This window comes from Leptidea sinapis, chromosome 27 (genome assembly GCF_905404315.1).
Source record: "Leptidea sinapis chromosome 27, ilLepSina1.1, whole genome shotgun sequence".
NCBI lineage: Eukaryota > Metazoa > Arthropoda > Insecta > Lepidoptera > Pieridae > Leptidea > Leptidea sinapis.
Genome location: NC_066291.1, coordinates 9,888,556 through 9,912,807, shown reverse-complemented (window position 1 = coordinate 9,912,807; position 24,252 = coordinate 9,888,556). Strand labels below are relative to the sequence as shown.

The following is a 24,252-nucleotide window of genomic DNA, read 5'->3' as shown; positions in this document are numbered from 1 at the left end:
TTTGGGTGATGTAATGGTTATTAGCACATTGGGTGTTTAAATGTTGGCAATAAGCTAACTGTTTCAGAATCTTTAATAGAGGATTTAAAGCATGGGTGTAGATAAATATTATTATATTATTATAATGAAGTAAATAATAGTGGGAGTAGTCCGCGCCGCCCGCGCACTACCGACAACAGCGCATGCGTAGTAAACAGTGACACAAGTCATTATTATTATTAAAGGACGGTTGTTCGAAGTAAATCAATCGAACATCATATTAATATAATATTTAGCTATATTACGAATATTGCTTAGTTATTAGTAGATATAAAATGCAACACTAACAGACATATTAAGACAATTAAGCCTTCCCATTGATCAGGCCAGTCCTAATTACCAGTAACCAGTTAAATTTGTACATATCCATTAACAGGGCTGCTGCGAGTAACCATCGTAGAAGTCCGTGTATTAACAATTGCAATTATTACAGTAATTTAACTTATATATATTTATAAAAAAATATAATTATGATAAAACCACCATCTTACCACCCGTTTTTAACTGACCTAAAGATATGATGAATCAATGAAACACAACATAATTAATGTTACAGTTAGTTTATTATATTTCTAGTTTAATTAAAAACTATCTCATACAATTCAATAGAAAACTCCTAAAGTAAAACAAAATCATAGATTTTTTTTTTACTGAAAAACACTTCTACTGAAATAGATTGTCTACTATATAATATGATTTGTATCTTAAAGCTAAGAAGTATCCTACGTGCCCATGCGTTTAATTTAAAAACAAAGTTGATCGTATATTTTTATAAAGATTAAAATATAAAAGAAATAATAATGTTCTTCGTCAGAACCTTAATCTATATTTAGTTTTCTAAATGATCCTTCCACACCAAATAACGAGCATGTGGTTTTAGGTTTCTCTGGTCTCAAACACTCGTTGGAGCGCACTTTGTCTTCTGCAAGGAACCAATCACGGTAGCTTTCCACCTTGCCTTTCCAGTACTCTAGAAATATAATTATGTATATTATAGCGATTGTGAAACTAAAAAAAATGTATAATCTTCGATATATTATACAGTCATATCTGTACAGTTCATATTTTGTTTCAAAAATCCCACAACTTTTGCTTAAGTTGCTGAGACGAATCAAATTCATTTTATAATTTTATGTTTAATGACACACCGGTACCTATATGTTGATCTGTGTGTGTGTATGTGTGAGTGATCCCGCTAAAATGGGAAAAACTAAAGGGTAGGTTGTACAGGATGCCGGCTACTTGAGGAACACAGCGGGTCTTCCGCTAAACAGTAATGTGTTTCGGCATAAAGGGCACCCTAGGCGTATGTACTGAATTTACTGGGCTGTTCAGACGACATATTTCTGATGTCTCAAACTGACGAGCATAATCGCGATGCTGCTGAGAACTTCTCAAGAATTTTAGCAGTACTGTATTGCATCACTTTCTACCAGGAGAACATATGATATATAGCATTAATTACAATAAAAGAATTATTCCTAACTAACATAATATTTTAATGGTCACGTACATACCAGGCCACTCAGAAAGTTCTGCGAAAAACAGTTTTTATGAAGTATAGTAGTAATAGTTATGAAGCCCTGGCTAACTGTAATTATCTACAAATATGTGATTATTCACGCGTAAAAATGCCATCGTTCGAATTTCAAATATCCCCCAAATGTTTTTGAGAGCAAAATTGATCGAAATTGAAAATAAAAATGGATCTACGTCGGGAACATTTTCAAGCGATTTTTTATAGTACAAATCTGGCCTTAAGCCAGACGAGTTATTTGATCGACTTCCAATTGCATTTATGGATGAAGATCCTTGTAAAGAAACCATCTTCAGTTGGCTTAACGAATTTAAACGCGGTCATCTATCGTTGGGGGATGAAGACAGAAATGGTCGTCATTCGAGCGCTGCTACTGAAGAAAATTTGGACGTAGTTCCTGCAAAACGCTACAAGCCACAAACATCACATTTTAAGAAATTTGTGTTGAAAGATTAATAAATATTAGTGTATTCCATACATGTGGGTTGGGCTACTAAGTCGTAATGTTATTTAAAGAGTAGGGCTGCCATTTTTTGTCAGTCCGTTAATATGAATCACGTGACCAGTTTTGTGTTCATAATTTCGACATGATTGTGGTTTGAAACGTTTTTCTAAAATTACATCCAATTAATTCAAGTCCAAAACAGTTCAGTTCCAAACGTCGTCAGTCATGCGTCAGACGACAGTTTGGCTGTTACAAAGCGAACCAAAGTCTACCAAAGTGAAGCGATCGAGAAGCACAGGTAAAATTCTGAAAGCTAATAAAGAACGCGAAAAGAACGAAATAAGAAACGCTTAGAAAGTATGACGGGATATTTAGAGTGAATTTCATTTCGAAACTAAAAACTGGTTTTGTAGTTTCTCAAAACATTCTGAGTGCCCAACAAATATATAGTTTACAGAAATAAAAATACCAGTCAACTCCTGAATCGAACCGTTGGTGCCTCCGTATTCTTGAGGTAACAATTCTCGAGGAAAGTGCTCATTAAACTGTTCAAGGCTTCGGCTCAGGAAAACCTGAAAAAATCGGATAGATATAATGGTGAAATCACCGATTAACTATGTCTAACAATACTTTATTTGCTTTTAAAGAAGGTGAAAAAGGGGCCGGTTTTAATAGATATTTGCGCACATTTTGTTATCACTTGCCAGTGCTGCAAACTAGTGAAGCACAAGTTCCACAAGGCAGTGTTAACAACTAACTATAATTAGTAATAGTAGTTTAAGTATAACGTTCCCGTTTTAGTATAAACTTGGTACACAGTGAAATATTTTCCCCATGACTGCTCAAACGTTCTAGATTTAAAAATTTTGTTTGAATTTCAATTATTTTATTTTTAATTTTTCTTTAGATTGATACTTTGCTAATTGGAGTAATTTTAGATTACGTGTTTCAGAGTGGAGCTAACGCAACAGAAACAGTACTCAATATGCTCTGTTTGAAGAAGGTGCGGCTGTAGAGGAAACTTTGACTTAACACGATAATGATAATTTCAATGTGGTGGTTGATGACAGAAAACGATAGTTTGAATGTGGTGGTATAAGCCAATTCGCATGGTGACCCGACCAGGAGTTAAGTGATCACCGCCACCCACATTCTCTTGCAACACCAGAGGAATCACAGCTACCAGCTTTGTAGTATCGTCCCGAAAACACCGCACAAGGAAGCACATTCCACAGCTTTGTAATCCGAGGAAGAAAGCTCCTTGAAAACCGCACTGTGGAGGACCGCCACACATCCAGATGGTGGGGATGATATTCTAATTTGTGGTGTGTCGTGCGAAGGTGGGATTCGGCGGCAATGATCAGTTGAAACAGATTTTCGGAACATTCCCCATGATAAATGCTTGTAAAATGGTTGTCGCTGAAAAGGCAAGACCTGGCGGTTCATGGCCTCCTTATTGTTTTCGAGAGCAGGTAGGTTTGATTTGATAGGTTGGTTATATTTTTATAACATGTAGAATAAATTGTTATTATAAATGGTTGCTTACTTACTCTATTCCTCAATTTATCACTCAAAAACTTTCGAACTAGTGTGTAAGCTGTTTCGAATCCTGGTGGTGTATTTAATAGATGCACAGCCTTCACTCGCACCGGGAAAGCTTTCTCGAATGATGTTATAACTTTTTTGGCAAACGGTGCCGTAAACTGAGATAGTATAGATATTCCAACGTCCTTGAAATCTGAAATAAATACCTGTAATAGGATGGTCGATATTTTAGCTACGGTAAACTCAATTTTACTAGACTATTAATGCTTTATATTTTTTTATGGAAGAAAAAACGAGCGTACGTGTCACCTGATGTTAAGTAATCACTGCCGCCCACATTCTCTTGCAACATCAGAGGAATAACAGGAGCGTTGCTGGTCTTTTATTGAGAGGTCTCGGGTTTGAGTCCCTCACGTTCATAAATTTTGTTTTCAAATTTAATTTGTGTCATTAATTCCAGAAGTGACGGTTATCACTTTAAAAAATAACAAATTGCTTACATCTCAAGTCAATTTCCTAAAATGCAAATATTGGGGTTATGCAGGTCATCAACTGCAAAGTAGATCCTGTAGATGAAGCCATAACCTGAGAGTTGAACAGACATACAAGATTTATTGACGATACGTCACTCGAACGGTTACTCAGTGGAAGAGCGCTCGCACTCGCATCGTTCATAAATTTTGTTTTCAAATTTATTTCTATATTACTAGTCACACAAAATGACATTTTGTGCAAGTGGAACGAAATGATTTTTTATCTCACCTCTCCACCAATAATAAAGTTATCATCTTCCTCGATTAGTAATTCAAAAATCATGTATGAGACTTTCATCATGTCCTCCAGGGTACATTCAGGACAAGAGCCATTATTAAGACTCATTAATATTGGCCGACTTCCATCTTCACTAACACACTTGCCTAATGGCAAAACTACCCTGAAATTTGTAGAAAACTTCAATGATTCGTCAATAACTTGTCGATAAAACGTCGATTTTATTGTATCATAATAAAAAAATTACCCTTTTGCCAAAATTCTTTGTATTTTTGGATCAAATGGATCTCTATTCCGAAATAATTCCGGCACCAAAGTCCGCAGTGTGTATATCATATCAATCTTTTCCTTCGTTCGTTCTAAGCTGTACTTATTTCCTCGCAAGAACGAAACTATTCTTTGATTAGCTGCAAATAACCAAATTTTTGTTTTTTTATACTACGAATTGATCAAATAATTACGTGCTGATAGTAAAATACTATTTCTGAGTTAAAATTAAGTGAGTAAAAGTTCCCACAGGGAGGCTCCTTTTCACAAGATGCCGGCTAGATTATCGGTGCCACAATGACAGCTATTTCTGCCGTGGAGCAGTAATGTGTAAACATTTTTGTGTTTCCGTCTAAACGGCGCCGTAGCTAGTGAAATTACTGGGTAAATGAGACTTAACATCTTATGTCTGTAGAGCGCAATTATTATAGAGCCACTCAGAATTTTTGGGTTTTTCAAGAATCTTGAGCGGCACTGCATTGCGATGGACAGGTCGTATCAATTACTATCAGCTTAACGCCCTACTCGTCTTGTCCCTTATTTTCATAAAAAAGATGGTGACCAAGCGTGTAGTGATGGTAAGATATAATAACTTCAACATCAGCAGAAAGTCGTTTTTATGTCCTTTTATTGCTTTCTGCGTTCTAACTGGATTTTCGTTAAAATTTGCAAACAAGACAAGAAAAAGAATACGGGTGTCATGTCAGCAGGAACATCTACGAGACTATTACATACATATGCCTACTGTGCTATTGCACAAACATCATGTACTTTTTTTTAAACTTTATTTTGTTATACATTCTGCGTCACAGTGCAATAACACGATAAATATGTGTTGCGCTAGATTCTCACCGAACAAGGTAACTAATGAGTTACCTTGTTCGTATAGTCCATAGTCTGGTTCTACATGAAGGAACTTCTTTAACAATCACAATGTGGAGGAATGCAACGCATCACCATAAACACACAGAGGTATTTAATATTTATTTTAGTCTGTGGTTTGTAGTATTGCGATGGTCGGCAGAAGGGGTATTTGACATTTAAATATTAAATATTATTTTTTCCTTCCTTCCTTTCCTTTATATAATATATAGGAAGTAAATATGAGAACTGATATGAGTTGTGCATTCGTATTGTATCTAAGGTCAGCTTAGATTTATGTTATACAGCTGTCCTTATTTAGTTACTATATTGTCACCATCTATTACATTAGCGTATTAACGCGCCAACTAAAAACTCTCAGAATACGGAACAAACTAAAGTTTACGGAATACTTTCTAATAGTTTGGAATGTTTTCACTAGATGGCGTTTATAGGTATCAAAAGAGAATTATAAATAATATGTAATATTTTCACTAGATGGCAGATATAAGCAAAATATATTTTTAATGGCTGATAAATAAAAACACAATAGTATAGAGAAAATACAATAACTAAAGAAATATAGATCTGGAAGTCATTATTTCACTCACACGGATTAACCGATTCCAAATGTGGTTGCTTTTGAAGCCATGTTCGAATAGCTGTTATATCCGAATGTATTCTTTCTGGATCTTCGAACAATTCCTTGATCGCCTTTTTTTGCAGGGGTTCCGATAACGGCCGTATTTTCATGGTTCCAAAAGTTTTTTCCTTTAAATTACATTTTTGGTATTATTGTATATATTACATGCTTATACATCCTTTACTTTTTTTTTATGAAACTAAAAATTATTTCCTACTCTGTGCTATTCATACTTGAAATTGACTTATTTTTCTGCGTTAGATATTATGTACCACAGAGTAGAGATTGACACTCATATACTATAATATAACTCGGGCAAACGCCTTGCCCTTTTTACCAGCAAAGTATTCCAAAAGTAAATACATATAACGCGCGAGTTAAATGCAGAGTTCCGGGATGCGATAGTGATGTGACTTTATTATAACTGATGACCATAAATAATCATGAGTGTGTCGATAATTTCAAAAAATACTTTAAGTTTACCATTTAAGACTAAATTTACGTTACGATTTAATCATTTGAACCTAATAATTAAATCTCAAATTTTTGTTCTGCCGCATTCTCTTCTGAATCTCTACTTCTCTCTGTTCGACTCACTCATTATTAAAGATGCTCCCGGACCTTACTTGAGGCCCTGACTGCATTCAGCTTGCGCGATAACTGTACAATGTACATAGTACGTATATACAAATCTCTTTATAATTTATATATATAAAAATGAAATGTTCGTTAGTCTCGCTAAAAGTCAAAAACAGCTCGACCGATTTGGCTAATTTTGGCCTTAAGTTAATTGTGGAAGTCCAGAGAAGGTTTAAAAAGTTTGCATAAATATGAAAATGCTCGGAATGAAATAAAAACAACGATTTTGATTTTCTATGATGTGTCCCCCGTCGATAAGAAATCAAATAATTGTGTATACTGAATAACTAATTAGAATTTTTATATCTTTCTAACTTTTTCAGGAGGTAAAAAATAAACTTAATTTTAATTAGGTAACTATAGTAGGTATATTAACTACAGTTGTTAACTATCTATCAGATTATTTTTATATGGATTGATAAATCTTAAGTTTTGTCACAAATTAAATTTCTGAACGCAAACAATTTTATTTGACATTTGACAACAAACTACATATATGTAGATTGATAAATCATAAGTTTTGTCAAAAAATTTCAAAAAGTATTAATTTAATCAGTAATGGATGATGTGAGGTTACTACTGTTTTAGGACAAGCTGTTTTAATGTTAGAAGTAAGCTAACTGTTTCAGAATGTTTTAGAGGATTCATATTATGGGTATTGTATTGTATGCAACTGTTGATAATTTGGTATTAAAACACGAATATGGGTGATAGTAGTATCACATGAGTAGGTATCCGGTACTCTTATTACACAACAATTGCATAAATAACTATGAGTAGGTATATTGTATATTTACAGAGACATTACATGAGACTTTTTAGGTTAAGTCTTAGGCGGGCGGTTGCAGTGTGATATCATCGGGCTTGTACCACACGTTAGGTCATTTGGCGACGCGTTACTATCGTATCGTCACACATTTCAATAAAAATATCTGTCACTTCTGGTTAAGAAAAGTATTACGAATAGATAGACACATTTAAGAGCAAGAAATATTTTAGTTTATAAATAACGGAACTGCGTGAACAGACTAACAGCGGTATTTCCGTCGGAAAATTAATATGAGTTAAACCAAGTCACACATAATAACTACACGTAAATATTGTGTGAAATTATTTCGAAATAAGTTAGATATATCGCATAATATTGTTTAAAGTACAACCACCAAAAATCCATGAAATTATAATAGGTTAACTTTCATGATATCAACATAACGCTATAGAATTATTTTCTATTTACAATAAATAAATAAACAAAAGAAAAGGATCTTACACACTTTTACAGCAATTTGAAAATATGGAGATGTTTAATTTAAGATCCGAACTTCACAACGGAAATATTGTAACTGACTGGCAATCACTTTAATTAAAACAACAAGAAAGTAGGTACCTACGTCATATTATACGAGATAATGTGTTATAAATAATAAGAATTCTTTACTTGCAGATCGCCCTTGAAACGGTTTTAAATATTATTGAATATAAAAAAAATGCATTGATTGCAAATATATACATCAAACTGAATAATTGTTCGGTTTAAGTTTTAGAAAAATACTAACTTTGTTAAATTCTTAAAAAAAAGAATGTTGTTATCCCTGAGAATTCAGAGATGTTTGACTCCAAAGTTTAATTTTTGGGAAGTATCTTCCAAATCTTTTCTTGGATATTTCAAATTATATATAAATATTCTATTCGGTTCAAAATTTTCTTTAATCTTTGTGCACTGTATTTTGTGCATTGGAATATTTTCATCGCGATAACCTGCTTAAGGTTATCAATTGTAAAGTAGATCCTGTAGATGGAGCCACAACCTGAGAGTTGAACAAGTAATATTTATCAAGATTAGTGGAAGAGCGGTCGCACGGAACACGAGAGGTCGCGTGTTCGAGTCCCGCATCGTTCATAAATTTTGTTTTCAAATTTAATTTGTGTATTTAAATAGTATATTATCACAATAACAATAAAAGTTTCCGAAGACAGGACTGACCAGGCACCATTTGCTTGGGCTACTAACTCCAAGTAGTGTAGAAGTGGGAGAGTCACGCAGCCGTCTTTTGACGTGAGCACAATCGGGACAGACTCGTCCGGGTTAATTACCACACTCGCACAGAATACCGGCGTGAAGTTGCGGCCTGGTGCCGCTATGTTTCGCATAGGTTAGTGTCGAGGACCGGAGGCCATTCCCCCCCCCCCCCCCCCAATCCCCAACAAAGATTATGAAAGCGGTCCCTAAAGAGATAGTACCCCAGGAGGGCACCGGCTCTACTAGTGTCGGAGAATCCCTCCTCGAGCACTCTAGCCCGGGCTGCCCTTCGTATTCTGGGGAGGGCACAGTACCGCGCATGACCAAGGACAAACGAGGCAGTAACACCACGGCACCCCACTCCACACTCACCGTGGACTTTTGCAATATCAGGGGAATTCACTCCAACTTAAACGCCGTCCACCACCACCTTGAGACGGCGCAGCCGGCCTTGTGTTTCCTTACGGAGACGCAGATGTCTCGACCTAGCGATACGTCATATTTAACGTACCCCGGGTACAAAATTGAGCACAATTTTTTGCCTCATGCCGGGGTATGTGTGTACGTTAGGGAGGATATCTGCTGTCGCCGTCTCGGCAATTTTGAGGGTAGGGACCTGTCCACTCTCTGGCTCCATGTAGATTTAGAGGACCGCGTCCGCATCTATGCGTGTGTCTACAGGTCCCATAGTGGTAACGCAGAAACCGATCATCTCATGGGCTGCGTTCAAGCGGCAATTGACGACGTGCTTGCACAGATCCCCTCCGCTGAAATCGTAGTCTTGGGTGATTTCAACGGGCACAATGCCGAATGGCTTGGATCACGTACCACAGACTACGCAGGGCGGTCTGTGCATAATTTTGCATTGGCGTACGATCTGTCCCAATTGGTTGAGTCGCCAACGCGGCTCCCGGATGTGGATAGCCACATGCCGTCCTTATTAGATCTTCTGCTGACTACACATCCCGATGGTTACCAGGTCATTGTCGACGCCCCTCTCGGAACGTCCGACCATTGCCTGGTCAGGAGTGTAGTGCCTATACGACGCCCACGTCGCAGACCACCAGCGACCCGCCGCGTTTGGCACTACAAGTCAGCAGATTGGGATAGGATGCGTTCCTTTTTTGCATCCTACCCTTGGAGCAGGGTTTGTTTCCCTTCGGATGATCCTAGTGCCTGCGCCGTTGCAGTAGCCGATGTGATACTACAGGGCATGAATATTTTTATACCAAGCTCTGTAGTACCGATCGGTGGCAGATCACAGCCCTGGTTCGATGCGTCAGTTAAAGCAGCATCTGACTGCAAAAAACAGGCGTATCGAACTTGGGTTGCGGCGCTGGGCACAAAGGTTCCGAACTGCATAGTTCTAAAGAGGAAATACAACCGTGCTTCCAGATTTTTTAAGCGGCAAATCGCCCGTGCAAAGTCAAAACACGTCGTCAAAATCGGCGAGCAGCTTTCCAGTTACCCGACCTGAACACGCAAGTTCTGGTCGTTGTCGGAAGCTGCTCTTGGTAACTTCAGCCAGCCGTCCATGCCGCCGTTGCACATGAGGAATGACACCCTGGCCCATACGACAAAAGAGAAAGCCGATCTCCTGTGCGCTCTTTTCGCCTCCAACTCGACTCTTGACGACAACGGAAAAACACCGCCGACCATCCCGCGGTGTCAGAGCTCTATGCCTGAAGTACAGTTCAGACAGAAAACTGTTAGGCGAGCTCTGTTTTCGTTGGACGTCAGGAAGTCGAGCGGGCCGGATGGCATTTCTCCAATCGTGCTTAGAACGTGTGCCCCTGAGTTGACGCCGGTGCTAACGCGTTTATTCCGGCACTCTTATTCCAAAGGCATAGTCCCTGACTCATGGAAGTCTGCCCTTGTCCATCCGATCCAAAAAAAAGGAGACAGTTCGGATCCGGCAAACTACAGGCCTATTGCTATTACCTCCCTGCTCTCCAAAATCATGGAGAGCATAATTAGCCGTCAGCTCTTGGTATACCTAGAGGGTCACCAGTTGATCAACGACCGACAATACGGGTTTCGCCATGGTCGGTCGGCAGGTGATCTTCTGGTATACCTAACACATAGATGGGCTGCGGCTATTGAAAGCAAGGGGGAAGGCCTGGCAGTTAGCCTGGATATAGCGAAGGCCTTTGATCGTGTATGGCATAAGGCGCTCCTCTCTAAACTTCCATCATTTGGGCTTCCCGAGAGCTTGTGCAAGTGGACCTCCAGCTTCCTCACTGGGCGCAGCGTACAGGTCGTTGTCGACGGACATTGCTCGAACCCGAAGCCCGTGAATGCTGGAGTGCCCCAAGGCTGTGTGCTATCTCCTACGCTGTTTCTTCTGCATATCAATGATATGTTGGACACCTCCAACATTCATTGCTATGCAGATGACAGCACTGGTGATGCCATATACACGGGCCATGCACGTCTCTCTCGGGAAAAAATTGAACCTTGTCCAATTTAACCCCCAGTAGACTCAAGTTTGCGCGTTTACCATTAAAAAAACCCCATTTGTCGCATCACCGCTCTTCGACAACACTTCCCTAAAAGCCTCGCCTAGTATCGGAATACTGGGTCTCGAAATCTCGAGCGATTGCCAATTCCGTGGCCATCTGGAGGGCAAAGCCAAATTGGCTTCAAAGAAACTGGGCGTCATTAATAGAGCACGGCAATACTTCAAGCAGGCCCACATTCTAGCGCTGTACAAAGCGCAGGTCCGGCCACACGTGGAGTATTGCTGTCATCTCTGGTCTGGCGCACCCCAGTATCAGCTCGATCCATTTGACCGCATGCAACGCAGAGCAGCGCGAATTGTCGGGGACCTAGTACTCTGTGAACGGCTGGAGCACTTGGCGTTGCGTAGAGACGTCGCTTCATTGTGTGCCTTCTACCGCATTTATCACGGGGAGTGTTCCGAAGAGCTGTTTTACCTAATTCCTGCCGCCGAATTCCACCTTCGCACGACACGCCACAAGTAAGGATATCATCCTCACCATCTGGATGTGTGGCGGTCCTCCACAGTGCGGTTTACAAGGAGCTTTCTTCCACGTACTACAAAGCTGTGGAATGAACTTCCTTGTGCGGTGTTTCCGGGACGATACGACTTGGGTACCTTCAAAAAAAGCGCGTACACCTTCCTTAAAGGCCGGCAACGCTCCTGTGATTCCTCTGGTGTTGCAAGAGAGTATGGGCGGCGGTGATCACTTAACAACAGGTCACCCGTACGCTCGTTTGTCCTCGTATTCCATAAAAAAAAATCCAAGTATTTTTTTTTTATGGAATAGGAGGACAAATTAGCGTACGGGTCACCTGGTGTTAAGTGATCACCGCCGCCCACATTATCTTGCAACACCAGAGGAATCACAAAAGCGTTAAACCGCGTTTTTATTTATGTCTTGTTTAAATTGAACAAACCTAATATAAAAAACAGGAATATGTTCACGTACTGTTCACTTATAACGGTGGTTTTCCATGGTATGTTGATTCTGAAAATTAGCTTGTATATCGACTATCATTTAAATGGACTTTCTTTAAGTTTCCTCACTCGGGCTCACTTCGAAATTCACTAGTGTCTGTAATTGTATCGATACGTGCCCATCAAATCGGATAGCTTTCGCAAGACATAGTTATTTTCGATAAAAAATTAAAACACAGAGAAACAAAACACATTATTATATGATGATAAAATCTTATTATTTTAATGAATTATCGACTATTGTTAATAATTAATATTAAGTACATGTTATTGAATACAAATAGTAAACTATAATTCAGAAACAGAACGAACAAATACAACTTTAAACAATAAAAATAATTAATCAATGTCTAATTTTCTAAATGATCCCTCTTCGGATATTTCGGAGCCACACGACTTTCCAGGTCTCTTTGATTCATCAGTTCCCAGAGTCATCTCGTATTCCATCCAAGATCTGTACTCAACCACCTTCTTCTCCCAGTGACCTACATTTACATATATTTATATTTTAAAAATTTTCATTAATTATCCAATGTCTTAGATTCAAGGAAAAGGGCTTTTTACACGCACAGGTTTATGGAGCAACCGACTGTTAGAGAATTACATTTTTTTTTATGAAAAAGAATAAGGGACGAGACGAGCAGAATGTTCAGCTGATGGTAATTGATACGCCCTGCCCACTACAAGGCAATGGTGTACCCCACTTCACCGCTCAGGATTATTGAAAAACCCAAAAAAATTTGAGCACTAAAATTGCGCTCGTCACCTTGAGACAAGATAATAAGATGTTAAGTCTCATTTGCTCAGTAACTTAACTAGCTACGGAGCCCTTCAGACTGAAACACAGTAATATTTACACATTAGTGCTTCACGGCAGAAATAGGCGCCGTTGTGGTACCCATAATCTAGCCGGCATCCTGTGCAAAGGAGCCCCCACTGGCAGCAAAGGAGCATCCCACTATTGGTCCCACATGATGGGAAATAAAAAAAATCACAAAGTTAATGTAAAATATTTACCAATAATATCAGCAATGCTTTCGCCATCACCGCCGTACTCAACTGGTAGGATATCTTTAGGTATTTTTTCTTGCAACTCATCATAACTATTATGTATTTGCAACTAAAAACAAACAAAAGATCTACATTTAGTTGCATTAGTTTTACCAAATGAATGAACGAATGCTTTTACGAATGAAATGAATTTAGCATTCTATGCTCAGAGTTTAAAACTATTTTAACGTAATATGCAGCACTTGGGTTAGTGGTGAGACTTTTAACAATATTTAACGAGCGAACTCGGTACTCGACTATCGTTCTATGTATGTATTAAAATTACGTGCTTACTTTTTGAACAAATTTCCCTATAAAAATTATGTGTTGATATATCACCGCACTGCGTGATTATTTCGTTAGTTAAGCGCAAGTGCCAACTGGTCCGTGTGTCCCTTCACGCTATCTACTTCCGCGCCCCGCGATTAGTGGACTTTTGTCTTTAAAAAAAAATATATGTTGTACATTACCATGCAAACTTCTACCGAAAATTGGTTTGAACGAGATCTAGTGAGTAGTTTTTTTTGAATACGTTATAAATAATTCTATCAAAAACTTAATTGAAAGAAAATACACTAGAATTAAAACATGGATCAAAGTAACAAGGAACTACAAGAACTTTTATATTCTGTTACTTGATGCTACGGAACCCTTCATGGGCGGGTCCAACACGCACTTGGCCGCTTTTTTCACAATATATTTTGATCGCCAAATGTCAGCTCGCCAGTCATTTAAGTAAACTCTACGTAAATATTAAAGAATGATTTTGAATTTGACGTTATAATGTGCTATCCAAAAGATATTCGTTTTTGAGGTAAGAGCTATGATAATTAAAATAATCTTTATAGTTTCAATTTGTAAGTCATTGTTTACTTAATTTACTCATTTTAAGCTATTGCATAGCTTCTATCGCGGGCCTTGAGCGTGGAGACCGAATCTAGAAATTCCGTAACGAAAATAACCTAACACTTACTTACTAGATATATATAGATATTTCGGCAAGGTCATTACAGTTCTCGTGGAACAGCGGTTATCACGTATGCTTTTTGTGCAGAAGATTCCACGTTCGAGCCTGGTACATCTTGATTTTTTATCACGTTTTTTTAATTTTTATTATTATGCCAAGCATTTTTATTTAGTTTCACCTGTCCCGTCGTCTGTCTGTAATCAAATCTTGCAAGTTAAATTTTACTCACTTCCCGTTTGCTTTTTTTTAAATTAATTTTATCAAAAAAAAAAATACTGCATAAATAAAATAAATAAATAATTATAATTGCATAAGTTGATAAAAAATGCTATGCAGTAGCTTTACCGCGGCAGTCCCCGAGTGCCACACGTTTTATTTTATTTAGTTGCCATTATTTTTACTGCTTTTCGTAAAATTATTAGTACATTGAAAGATCATTACATCAATATTTACAAAAGGACTAGGAGTTTATCAATTAAACTTTCTAACCATGTGAAAGTCCCTTTACAAAATGATGTAGCTTGGTAACGTTTACCAAGTGTTGTTGCAATATTTTATGTAACTGTCACTAGCTGTGGTCAATATATATATAGTTCTATTCTGTATTCCACACTCCGCCTTTGATACGCCCCGACGGCAGTACAGCTTTCGAGGACAGGGATAAAGCGGAGTGTTTTGCTGAAAGCATTGCTTCACAATGCTCACCCAGCACTTCTTCTTTTGAACCCCTCCACGTAGCGTCGGTGGATAATGAGGTCAGCCGTCTGAACTCAATGCCTCTCACCGACGATCCCATTCCAACTACTGTAGAGGAGGTTAAATCCATCATCCGTGGATTAAAACCTCGCAAAGCTCCAGGACCCGACGGTATTTCCAACCTGGCGCTCAAACACTTCCCCGAGCAGGTGATCTTCTTTCTTGTCCTCCTCTTCAACGCCTGCCTCGACCACTACTTCTTTCCAACCGCTTGGAAAGAGGCCATAGTTATAGGGATTCCTAAACCAAGGAAACCCCTCAATATAGGGGATATTCCAACGATCGCCCCATCAGCCTCCTCAAGGCTATGGGGAAAGTCTTTGAACGGGTTATTCTGTTCCGTATGAGAAAGCATCTCTTTCCAACGGACGGCCCTCCCTTAATAATACATCAACAATTCGGCTTTCGTGCTAAACACTCTTGTCCTCAACAAGTCCACCGCATTGTAGAGTACATCTACAGCGGGTTCTATCCCTAACGTAAAAAGACAATCGCTGTCTTCTTCGACTTCGCCAAGGCTTTTGACAAAGTCTGGCACGAAGGCCTAATATATAAACTCCACGCTCTAGGCCTCCCATCCCGATCAGTCCGCATAGTGGCTTCTTATCCTCACAAACGTACCTTTCGTTTCAGACACGAAGGTGTCCTCTCCTCCCCTCGCCTGCTCACGGCTGGGGTACCACAGGGCTCAGTGCTCTCACCACCTCTATACATATCATATACCAACGATATTCCCATCCCTAGAAAAGGAGTCCAACTCTCTCTCTTCGCTGACGATACCGCTCTTTACGTCCAGTCCCAACAGATATCTTCAGTCCTCTGCAGGCTCCAATGCTCAGTTAATGAGCTAGGTGACTGGTTTAGGAAATGGCGTATTGAGGTCAACCCGGATAAAAGCTCCGCAGTCCGTTTTGATTTTAAGCGCAGACGCTTCTGCCGGGATCGACCCATTCATCTATTAGGCTCCCCTATCCCGTTCAGGTCCACAGCCAAGTACTTGGGTGTGACCCTCGACTCCCAACTCACCTTCAGGCCTCACGTCCAGAAGGTGACCGGAACCGCCCGCTTCTATCTGTACCGCCTAAACAGTATGTTAGGTAGGCACAGTAAAATGTCTTTTAGGAACAAGCGAACACTCTTCAAGGTTTGCATTCGACCGGTTATGACTTACGCCGCTCCAGTTTTCGCTCATGCGAAACCCAATATTATAGATAAGACCCAAGTGTCGACCGTGTGACTGTATTTATAGGACCCGGCGCACGTGCTACTCCACGTGTTTTGAAATGCGGCCGTATTTATGGGGTTCGGTGTACGTGCACGTGTTTTCAATTCATGTTATTTTTACAATAAAACCATTATTAAACTGAATTATTCTCGTTTTTATAATAGGTGTGTTGTAGTATTTGCGCCGTTATACAAAATAAAAAAAAATCGGTTTTAGCTTAAGACCTTATAACATAGTGAAAACTTCATCAATGCGATGTTAATGATACGTATTAGTCGACTCGAGCCGACTTTATTTGAAAGAGCATTACAAGCCGAGCGTGACAGCTCAGTCTCATTCAATACCCACAATAAGAAGTGCTCAGTGTGCCTAATGAAGTCTTCATCTTAAGAATCAACACAAGACAAAAATAAAGAATAAACGAACCCTGTCCTTTGCTTTCTGACTTAGGAAACCTGAGATGAGTTTGAAAATTATTTCCACGCCAGAAGGAAGATTTATATGATGGCTGCCTGATAATCGGAGTGGAAGAGAATCCTAAAAGAAATATTACAATTTAAATAATTTTTTTTTAGTATAAGCATTAAAATAAACAAACGGGCAAGATGCCACGTTTTTTTAAAGAAAATAAGGGACGAGACGAGCAGAACGTGCAGCTGATGCTTATTGATACGCCCTGCCCATTACAATGCAGTGCTGCTTAAGATTATTGAAAAACCCAAAAATTCTGAACGGCACTACAACTGTGCATGTCACCTTGAGACATAAGATGTCAAGTCTCATTTGCCCAATAATTTCACTAGCTATGGCGCCCTTCAGACCGAAACACAGTAATGCTTCACAGTAGAAATAGGCACCGTTGTGGTACCCATAATCTTGCCGGCATCCGGTGCAAAGGAGCCTCCCACTGGTAAAACGTGATGAGAAGTATTAAAGCAACACCAGGAATAAAGAAATACGTTGCCGGCCTTTAAGGTTGAGGATCACGCCAACGAACACCAAATTGGGCGGAGCGCGCACAAATGTAATTCGCAATGACGTTCTTGAATGTCATTGGTAATTCGTGTGAAAGTAAGCAAGTAAATGCACTGCCTCCCGTTGCCCTCACACGGACCCGCGGACGGCCGTTTGTAGTGAATACGAGCGCGGCACTGAAAATTTCAGGAATCAAGGAAGTGACACAACATTACTATTTAAAAATGTATTTATTGCTATTCGAAGTATTCTCCGCAAAATTTGACACATTTTTCCATACAATGGAACCAATTATTGAAACAACCATTCCATTCGGAAGTTGGGGTCTCCTAAATGGCCGTTTTGTAGGCGTCCACAGCTTCTTCAGGTGATGAAAATCTCTGACCACGCAATTTATTCTTTATTTTAGGGAAAGTATAGAAATCATTAGGGCTTGGGACGGGGTTGTAAGGCGGATGGTCTAATAATTCTATGATTTCTTGTTCTAAGAACTCTTTTGTTCTGTGCGCGGTGTGAGAACTCGTTGTCGTGATGGAGGATGATGCGGCGGTTGCAGTTCTGTGTACGGTGTTCAGAAACGAACTGTGGCAAACAAATGCTAGCATACTATTCTGTATTAACCTTTCTTTGTCCCTCAAGAGGAATAGTCGCATCATGGCCGGTTTTTGAGACAAACGTGGCCACCATTTTTTTTGCAACACTCCGTGAACGAACAATTTTTGTTGGCTTTAACTCATTTTCGGACACCCAAACTCGTGACTGGTATTTTGTTTCGGGTTCGTACGCGTATATCCAGGATTTGTCACCTGATACTATGTTGTATACAGCATTTGAGGATCCTGCGTGGAATCTTTCGAGAGTTCTGACGCACCAAGTAACGCGAGCCGCTTTTTGCTCTTCACAGAGCAAATGCGGTATCCATCGGGAAAGCAACTTTTTTACAGCTAATTGTTCATGCAAGATTATTTGTATTTGACTCATGCCAATGTCTAAAATTGCCTGAATTTCGCGGTATGTCACATGTCGATCTTCCTCAATCAGCTTACGCACAGCATCAACGTTTTCTTTCGTGACTGCAGTTTTTGGACGACCTTGACGGGGATCATCACTGAGCTTGACACGTCCACGTTGAAATTCAGCAAACCAGCGATAAATTGTGGTTTTGGATGGGGCTTCATCACCAAATGCAGAAATCATCCGGTCCACACACTGTTTTTGTGTTAAACCACTTCGAAAGTCATTATAAATCATCGTTCTAGAATTTTAAGACTAAACAAGTTTGAAAAGACCTTGTGACAAGACCGAGAATCTTTTTTTAAATAAATAAATGGTATTCGATTTTGAAAACCAAGGAGTTTTCAATTAATAATATGACAAGGAACAGTGGAAATATTCCATTCCCGATACTTTTAGAATTTTTTATACTTATGTCAAATTTGTATTATTTTTTTAACTTTTAAGATATTCGCTTTTTAGAAAAATAAAATAGCTATTTTCTCTTTTTATAGCGATAAAAATATCACCAGTTGCTAAGAAGCAGTAGCAAATTTAAAGTTGACGACAGCTTCATTTCAATAATTTTTATTACATAGTACTTTACGTTTTACAAAATTTTTAAACGTTCGGATTGGAGATTACAAATCATTCCCTAACATATATTTTTTTTAAATCTCCCAGCTAACTCATTGCAGAGCATTAGGCCCTCAAAGATGATCATTTCACAAGGTATCGTGCTTGCTTGGTAAAGTGCCTTAAGTTGGGGTTAAGCATGAAGATCCCTAAGTCGTATCAATTCTGAAAAATTGCAGCCAGCTAATTGTCGTCACTTCACTTTGAAACAAAAGATGTTTAGTATTTTTCGCCCACAAATTTAGCTATTTACGGCGAACTTCAAACCGAGGCAGGTTTATCTTCATAAGTTTGCAGGTTACTCTTTGAAGGCAGAAAAAGGCGCCGATGGTACCCGCCTAGACGAAATCCTGTGCCAACTCCAATTCATTTCTGAAGTGCAATTATACACCGATCACATGTATGTATGTAAGTTTAATTTACTCAGGGCATCTTAGATCATAAACCTGGGTCATTTGAAGAATCTAAAGTGATCGTTTTAAATTTAAATTCAACTCTTTTTCCACAGATTTGAAACGATTTATTTTTCAGTATTGGACTCATAGCCTAGCGAACAAGTGCCTTTTGGTCAACTGTTATAACTGTCTCCGAATATTATGATTGAGGTGTCATTCGATTCGGAATGGCATCTAGATGTTATCGAACAAAAAAAAAGAAGTTCCGCTTGCAAAAATTACAAAAGTTATTATTTTCCCATTATAGGACCAATATTTATAATTTTCCGAACCTCTGGGAGTTAAAATTTTTTTTAGAAAACTTCCTCCTCATTTTGAAACTTTTTCCAAATTTGAAAAATCTAGTAGTTTATGAGATATTTGCAAAAAACTAAACCCCCTTTTTTAATTAATTGTTAATAACTTTTGTAATGTTTGCAAACGGAACTTCGTTTTTTTTTTCGAAAACCATCTAGATGCCATTATGAATCGAATGACACCTCAATGATAATTTTCGGAGACTTCTGAAAAAAGTTGGCACTTGTTAACTAGATTATCAATGTCGATTTCGATCCTAGAAAGTTGATATAAATGAATAAGACTATTCCCAAAACATTCCATAAACGACGATGTTCCGAGATAACAAAAATTAAAAAAAATACATCTGATATAAGATAAAGAGGAGGTCTCTTTATCTTGGAATTAGTTTAAATTACTTACTTGAGCTAGTGTTATCATTTTTCTTAAAAACGTGGGGTTTATCTGTTTAAAATGATTCATAGTAACACCCTCGTAGTCTACCACGATCTTGGTTCCGACAATGGAAGCTGTGTCATCCTCAACAACCAGTATCTAAAATATATAATAGATTTTTCAACAAACTTGCTCGTCGGGTGAACCTAACACAGAAGTGCATAAAAGAATTATCCCTACAAAGTAAAGTTAGTACCTAACTGCAAATTATATGAGACTAAGCAAAGCATTTTCAATTAAATACATTTTTTTTTGTTACAACACAGAGGTTATATGCCGCTGAATATCCATTTACATTTTAGGGTTCCTAGTTAAGATTAAAAAAAAAACATTTATTATTATCAAATTATTTGTAATCCACAATAATTTGTTATAAAATATATGTATTTTTATCACAAAAATTTTGAAGTAGGATGTATGGCTATAGAAAAAAAAAATCGATTCAAAATTATCAAATATGATTTCAATTAATAAAGATATTTTAACAAGCTTTCCCTTCAATAAAATTTAGAAACTTTTTTTGTATGGAATAGAAGCACAAACGAGCGTACGGGTCACCTGGTGTTAAGTGATCACTGCCGCCCACATTCTCTTGCAACACCAGAAGAATCACAAGAGCGTTGCCGGCCCTTAAGGAAGGTGTACGCGCTTTTTTTGAAGGTACCCATGTCGTATCGTCCCGGAAACGCCGCACAAGGAAGCTCATTCCACAGCTTCGTAGTACGTGGAAGAAAGCTCCTTGAAAACCGCACTGTGGAGGACCGCCACACATCCAGATGGTGGGGATGATATCGTAACTTGTGGCGTGTCATGCGAAGGTGGAATTAAACTTACGAAAATCATAGTTTTAATTGTTATATCTTAAACTTACCTGTACCAAGTAATATAAAAGGCACATTAGATGTGCGACGTGATAGTGTTCTATGTCGAATCTTCCGGCTCGTATTATGATAGTTCTCGGCGTGAGTTTCTGCGACTTTGGTAAAATTAAAATGGTCCTGTACAAACAATAAGTATATTTATTTTATTTATTGTGATCAACATTCATAAAATAAAAAAAATAAACCTTTTTTGCTGTTCAAAAATGTTATAAAATTATCTAATATATGAAATTCTCGTGTCATGGTGTTAAACTTTGAACTCCTCCGAAACGGCTTAACCGGTTCTCATGAAATTTTGAGTGCATATTGGGTAGGTCTGAGAATCGGACAACATCTATTTTTCATCCCCATAAATGTTAAGGGTGGTCAACACGATTTTTTTTTAATTTTCTTGTAATTTTTTTAAATTTGTTTGATTAAAAAAGTCAGCATTAAAACAAACAACATTATTACATTACAACAACTTCAAACTTCCACCCATCTACGATCAACAGTTACTTTTATATCGCGATTTTAATATATCGCGGTAATACAACGTTTGCTGGGTCAGCTAGTATTTTATAATTTTAAACTTAAATCTAAATTCGATGTTCATTTTAATAGCTTGTCTAGTGCTAAAGATTTCCGCCTCAAATTCAAATTCAAATATTATTTATTCAAAATAGGCTATGATATCACTTATTGAAATTCAAATATTATCACCCATTCGAAAAAGTATGCCTCAGACCTAAGAACGTGGCCAAGAAACTCAGCGGGCTTTTTTTTTTCATAAATATATGGTTACAATATACACAAACGTTATTGACAATTCTTTTTCGATTTAGATGTATTAATCTATTTGTTTTGAAAAATTTCTGGGATGTTGTTGTAGCATATACATCTCCCCACTAAAGACTTACTAACTCGACTGCCGAGTAGTAGGTTTATGTCTGTGCCGTCTGTGCATTCCTGGTGTTAACATTATGGTTATGACAGTTTTTCGCAAATTCATTTATGAGCCTACGTACATAACATTATAATTTTGATTTCTTTGAATATTGCCCTCAATAATTCTCTGGGACCTAGGACATAAATAGGTAGCGAATAGCCCTGTTCTGCAGCACAAAGATGATATATTGGCAGATTTGCCCCATAACAAAGTACCATAGGATATAATACTATGAAAATAGCTAAAGGTGTTATTGTTGATGATGATGATGTTAGTTAATTGTCTAATATTTTTAACGGAGTATTCTGCGGCATTAAGTCTATTAGCCAATCCTTCAATATGGGGTCTCTATTGTACTGACAGAGCATCACCCAGTCCGTTCCAGTCCAGACGCTTAAAGACATCTTCCAATGCAGTGGTGAATAGCTTCGTCAATATGACAGCACTTTGTCTGATTCCCCAATGTAGTCGGATAGGCTTCAAGATCTGATCTTGTTTTATTAGTTGTTAAGCTTTTTACATTGGCAGAATAGCCCCAAGCTAAAGATCGATGTAAAATTATACAATACATGTAATAAATAACCAAGGAGGACGGATTATGACGTCATCCAAGATCCGCGAAATAAGGCGGCGTTCAAACAAGACATATCGATGTTTGAAATGTTATTTTAAAAATTGATTTGAATTGCAAGTGTATCTGTGTTTTGAAGTTAGTAATTGAAATATAAAAAACGTGCAAGTGTATTCCCTGTTATTCGCAGCCCATCGCAAAAATTATTAAATACATATATAAACAAGTTGTTATGATTTTAAAGTGATAACCCTAACTTCTAGGATTAATACACAAATGAAATTTGAAAACAAAATTTTATGAACGATGCGGGACTCATTACGTCACGTGACGTATCGTCATAAAATCTTGTATGCTTTGTTCAACTCTCAGGTTGTGGCTTCATCTACGGTAAGCTCAGTTGGAAGTTGCACTCGCACGGAATGCGAGAGGTCGTGGGTACAATATTGTTTTCAAATTTTATTTTTGTAAATACAGATACTTTATATATAGTGGTAAATACATACCCAAGCCTAAGAAAATCTATGAACTCTGACTCCGTTGGCTTCATCTTCAGTGTGATGTCAGATGCAGTTGACCGCAGCGTATAAAATAAATCTATCTTGGTCTTCACTTTCTCTAAGCTAAACTTGCAACCTCTTAATAATGCAACGAGCCACTGATCATCTGAAAGCAATTAATCAGAAATAAGCATTGACGTAGGTATCTACAATAAACAACCAGACTCACAATCACTCAAACCAAAAATTAATTAATTATTCTTTAATCTCAATATCAATCTCAAAATTGTAAATTTTTCAAAAAATTGCAAGAACGTGTGAGTTTCAAAAAGTGTGAGAACGTCACAGGTTAAGCATTTTATAAAATACAAAATAAACGATGTGATGCAACAGAAATACTCCAATTAAATTATAATATGTAACAATAATAAAAATCCTTCTAAGCACATAAGTGAGTACAGCAGATGCATTAGATACATGCACTTGCTGTAAATACAAGTGTATAACTTTATACTTTTTATAATTGATATTACAAACAGACGTAATAGACCTAAATATTTGTTTATTTATATAAAAATATGGAACCGTACCTGTTCTAGCTCTCAAATGCGGCTGCTTGGAAATCCATTCTTTCAAATATGTAATGTCAGACGGAGTAGTATTTGGATTTTCATTTAGCTCTGTTTTGGCTATCTGAGCCAATTCTGGGCTCAGCTCACGGATCATTGAAATATCTGAAGTTGTACGCTTAGTTCACAATACAAATTTACTCTACCTTTCGGTACTCATTTGGAGCTGGAAATAAAATTTCACACAAATGCCCGGTGCGAATGCAGTTCAATGTCATGCTACAATATAGATATCGAACAATAAAACCATATTTCACTAAGCTTTTTATTTTCCAAGAGATAAAACAATCACATATCACGCTAATAGACTTTACTGTACATTAACAGTTAGAAGTGTGCGAGGTACTAATGCTCGAATTGTAAAAAGCGTTTGACTATCTTCGATGTCCTTATCAGAATCACTTTGTTATCAAAGCCTATCTATATCTATATTGGGTGAATGCCTCGCAACGATAATAATAACTCTGTTGCAGCTACTCTCATATGGAATATATATCTGTAACGTGTATGGTATAAGGTGTTAGAACAAAATATCGATAGACATACTTAAAACTTTGTGATTTTGTAGTAGGATAATCACCAAACGCTTACTTATGAATAATTATTTCACCGATTAGAAAAAAACAAAATAACCCAAACTGCCACTAGTTCTAATATAATCAATCCATACATGGCTTGCGTTATTGTAAACGGCTATCGAATTAAG

General features: G+C 37.8%; 2 protein-coding genes across 3 annotated transcripts; both read right to left on the bottom strand.

Annotated features, from left to right (window-relative positions):
- Window positions 1–582: 582 nt before the first annotated feature.
- On the bottom strand, window positions 583–8,087 carry LOC126972688 (retinol-binding protein pinta-like). Of its 2 annotated transcripts, none has more exons than XM_050819582.1 (7): window positions 8,022–8,087; window positions 6,077–6,236; window positions 4,585–4,744; window positions 4,329–4,500; window positions 3,572–3,772; window positions 2,491–2,593; window positions 583–1,009 (listed from the first exon to the last, which is right to left on the bottom strand). In XM_050819582.1, the coding sequence occupies exons 2-7, from the start codon at window positions 6,216–6,218 to the stop codon at window positions 858–860; spliced, it is 930 nt and encodes a 309-aa protein (XP_050675539.1). In that variant the 5' UTR covers window positions 6,219–6,236; window positions 8,022–8,087; the 3' UTR covers window positions 583–857. The 2 variants fall into 2 exon arrangements, with proteins under 2 accessions (XP_050675539.1, XP_050675538.1); XM_050819581.1 differs by having other exon boundaries at window positions 8,018–8,086.
- Window positions 8,088–12,441: 4,354 nt separating this feature from the next.
- On the bottom strand, window positions 12,442–23,891 carry LOC126972693 (clavesin-2-like). The gene is made up of 7 exons (XM_050819589.1): window positions 23,508–23,891; window positions 22,924–23,083; window positions 20,909–21,035; window positions 20,005–20,136; window positions 16,673–16,783; window positions 13,266–13,368; window positions 12,442–12,733 (listed from the first exon to the last, which is right to left on the bottom strand). Exons 1-7 carry the CDS (start codon window positions 23,641–23,643, stop codon window positions 12,588–12,590), a joined length of 915 nt encoding a protein of 304 aa, XP_050675546.1. The 5' UTR covers window positions 23,644–23,891; the 3' UTR covers window positions 12,442–12,587.
- Window positions 23,892–24,252: the final 361 nt, after the last annotated feature.

What these genes read in the sequence shown, in the direction of transcription:
- LOC126972688 (XM_050819582.1), bottom strand. Translation starts at nt 6,218, where the DNA reads ATGAAAATACGGCCGTTATCGGAACCCCTGCAAAAAAAGGCGATCAAG. An exon ending in TTTGGAATCGGTTAATCCGT is followed by an intron (nt 4,745 to 6,076) that starts GTGAGTGAAATA and finishes GGTTATTTGCAG; the next exon opens with CTAATCAAAGAATAGTTTCG. An exon ending in CAAAGAATTTTGGCAAAAGG is followed by an intron (nt 4,501 to 4,584) that starts GTAATTTTTTTA and finishes TACAAATTTCAG; the next exon opens with GGTAGTTTTGCCATTAGGCA.
- LOC126972693 (XM_050819589.1), bottom strand. Translation starts at nt 23,643, where the DNA reads ATGATCCGTGAGCTGAGCCCAGAATTGGCTCAGATAGCCAAAACAGAG. An exon ending in TTTTATATTACTTGGTACAG is followed by an intron (nt 20,137 to 20,908) that starts GTAAGTTTAAGA and finishes TATATATTTTAG; the next exon opens with ATACTGGTTGTTGAGGATGA. An exon ending in GTCAGAAAGCAAAGGACAGG is followed by an intron (nt 13,369 to 16,672) that starts GTTCGTTTATTC and finishes GTTTGTTTTTAG; the next exon opens with TTGCAAATACATAATAGTTA.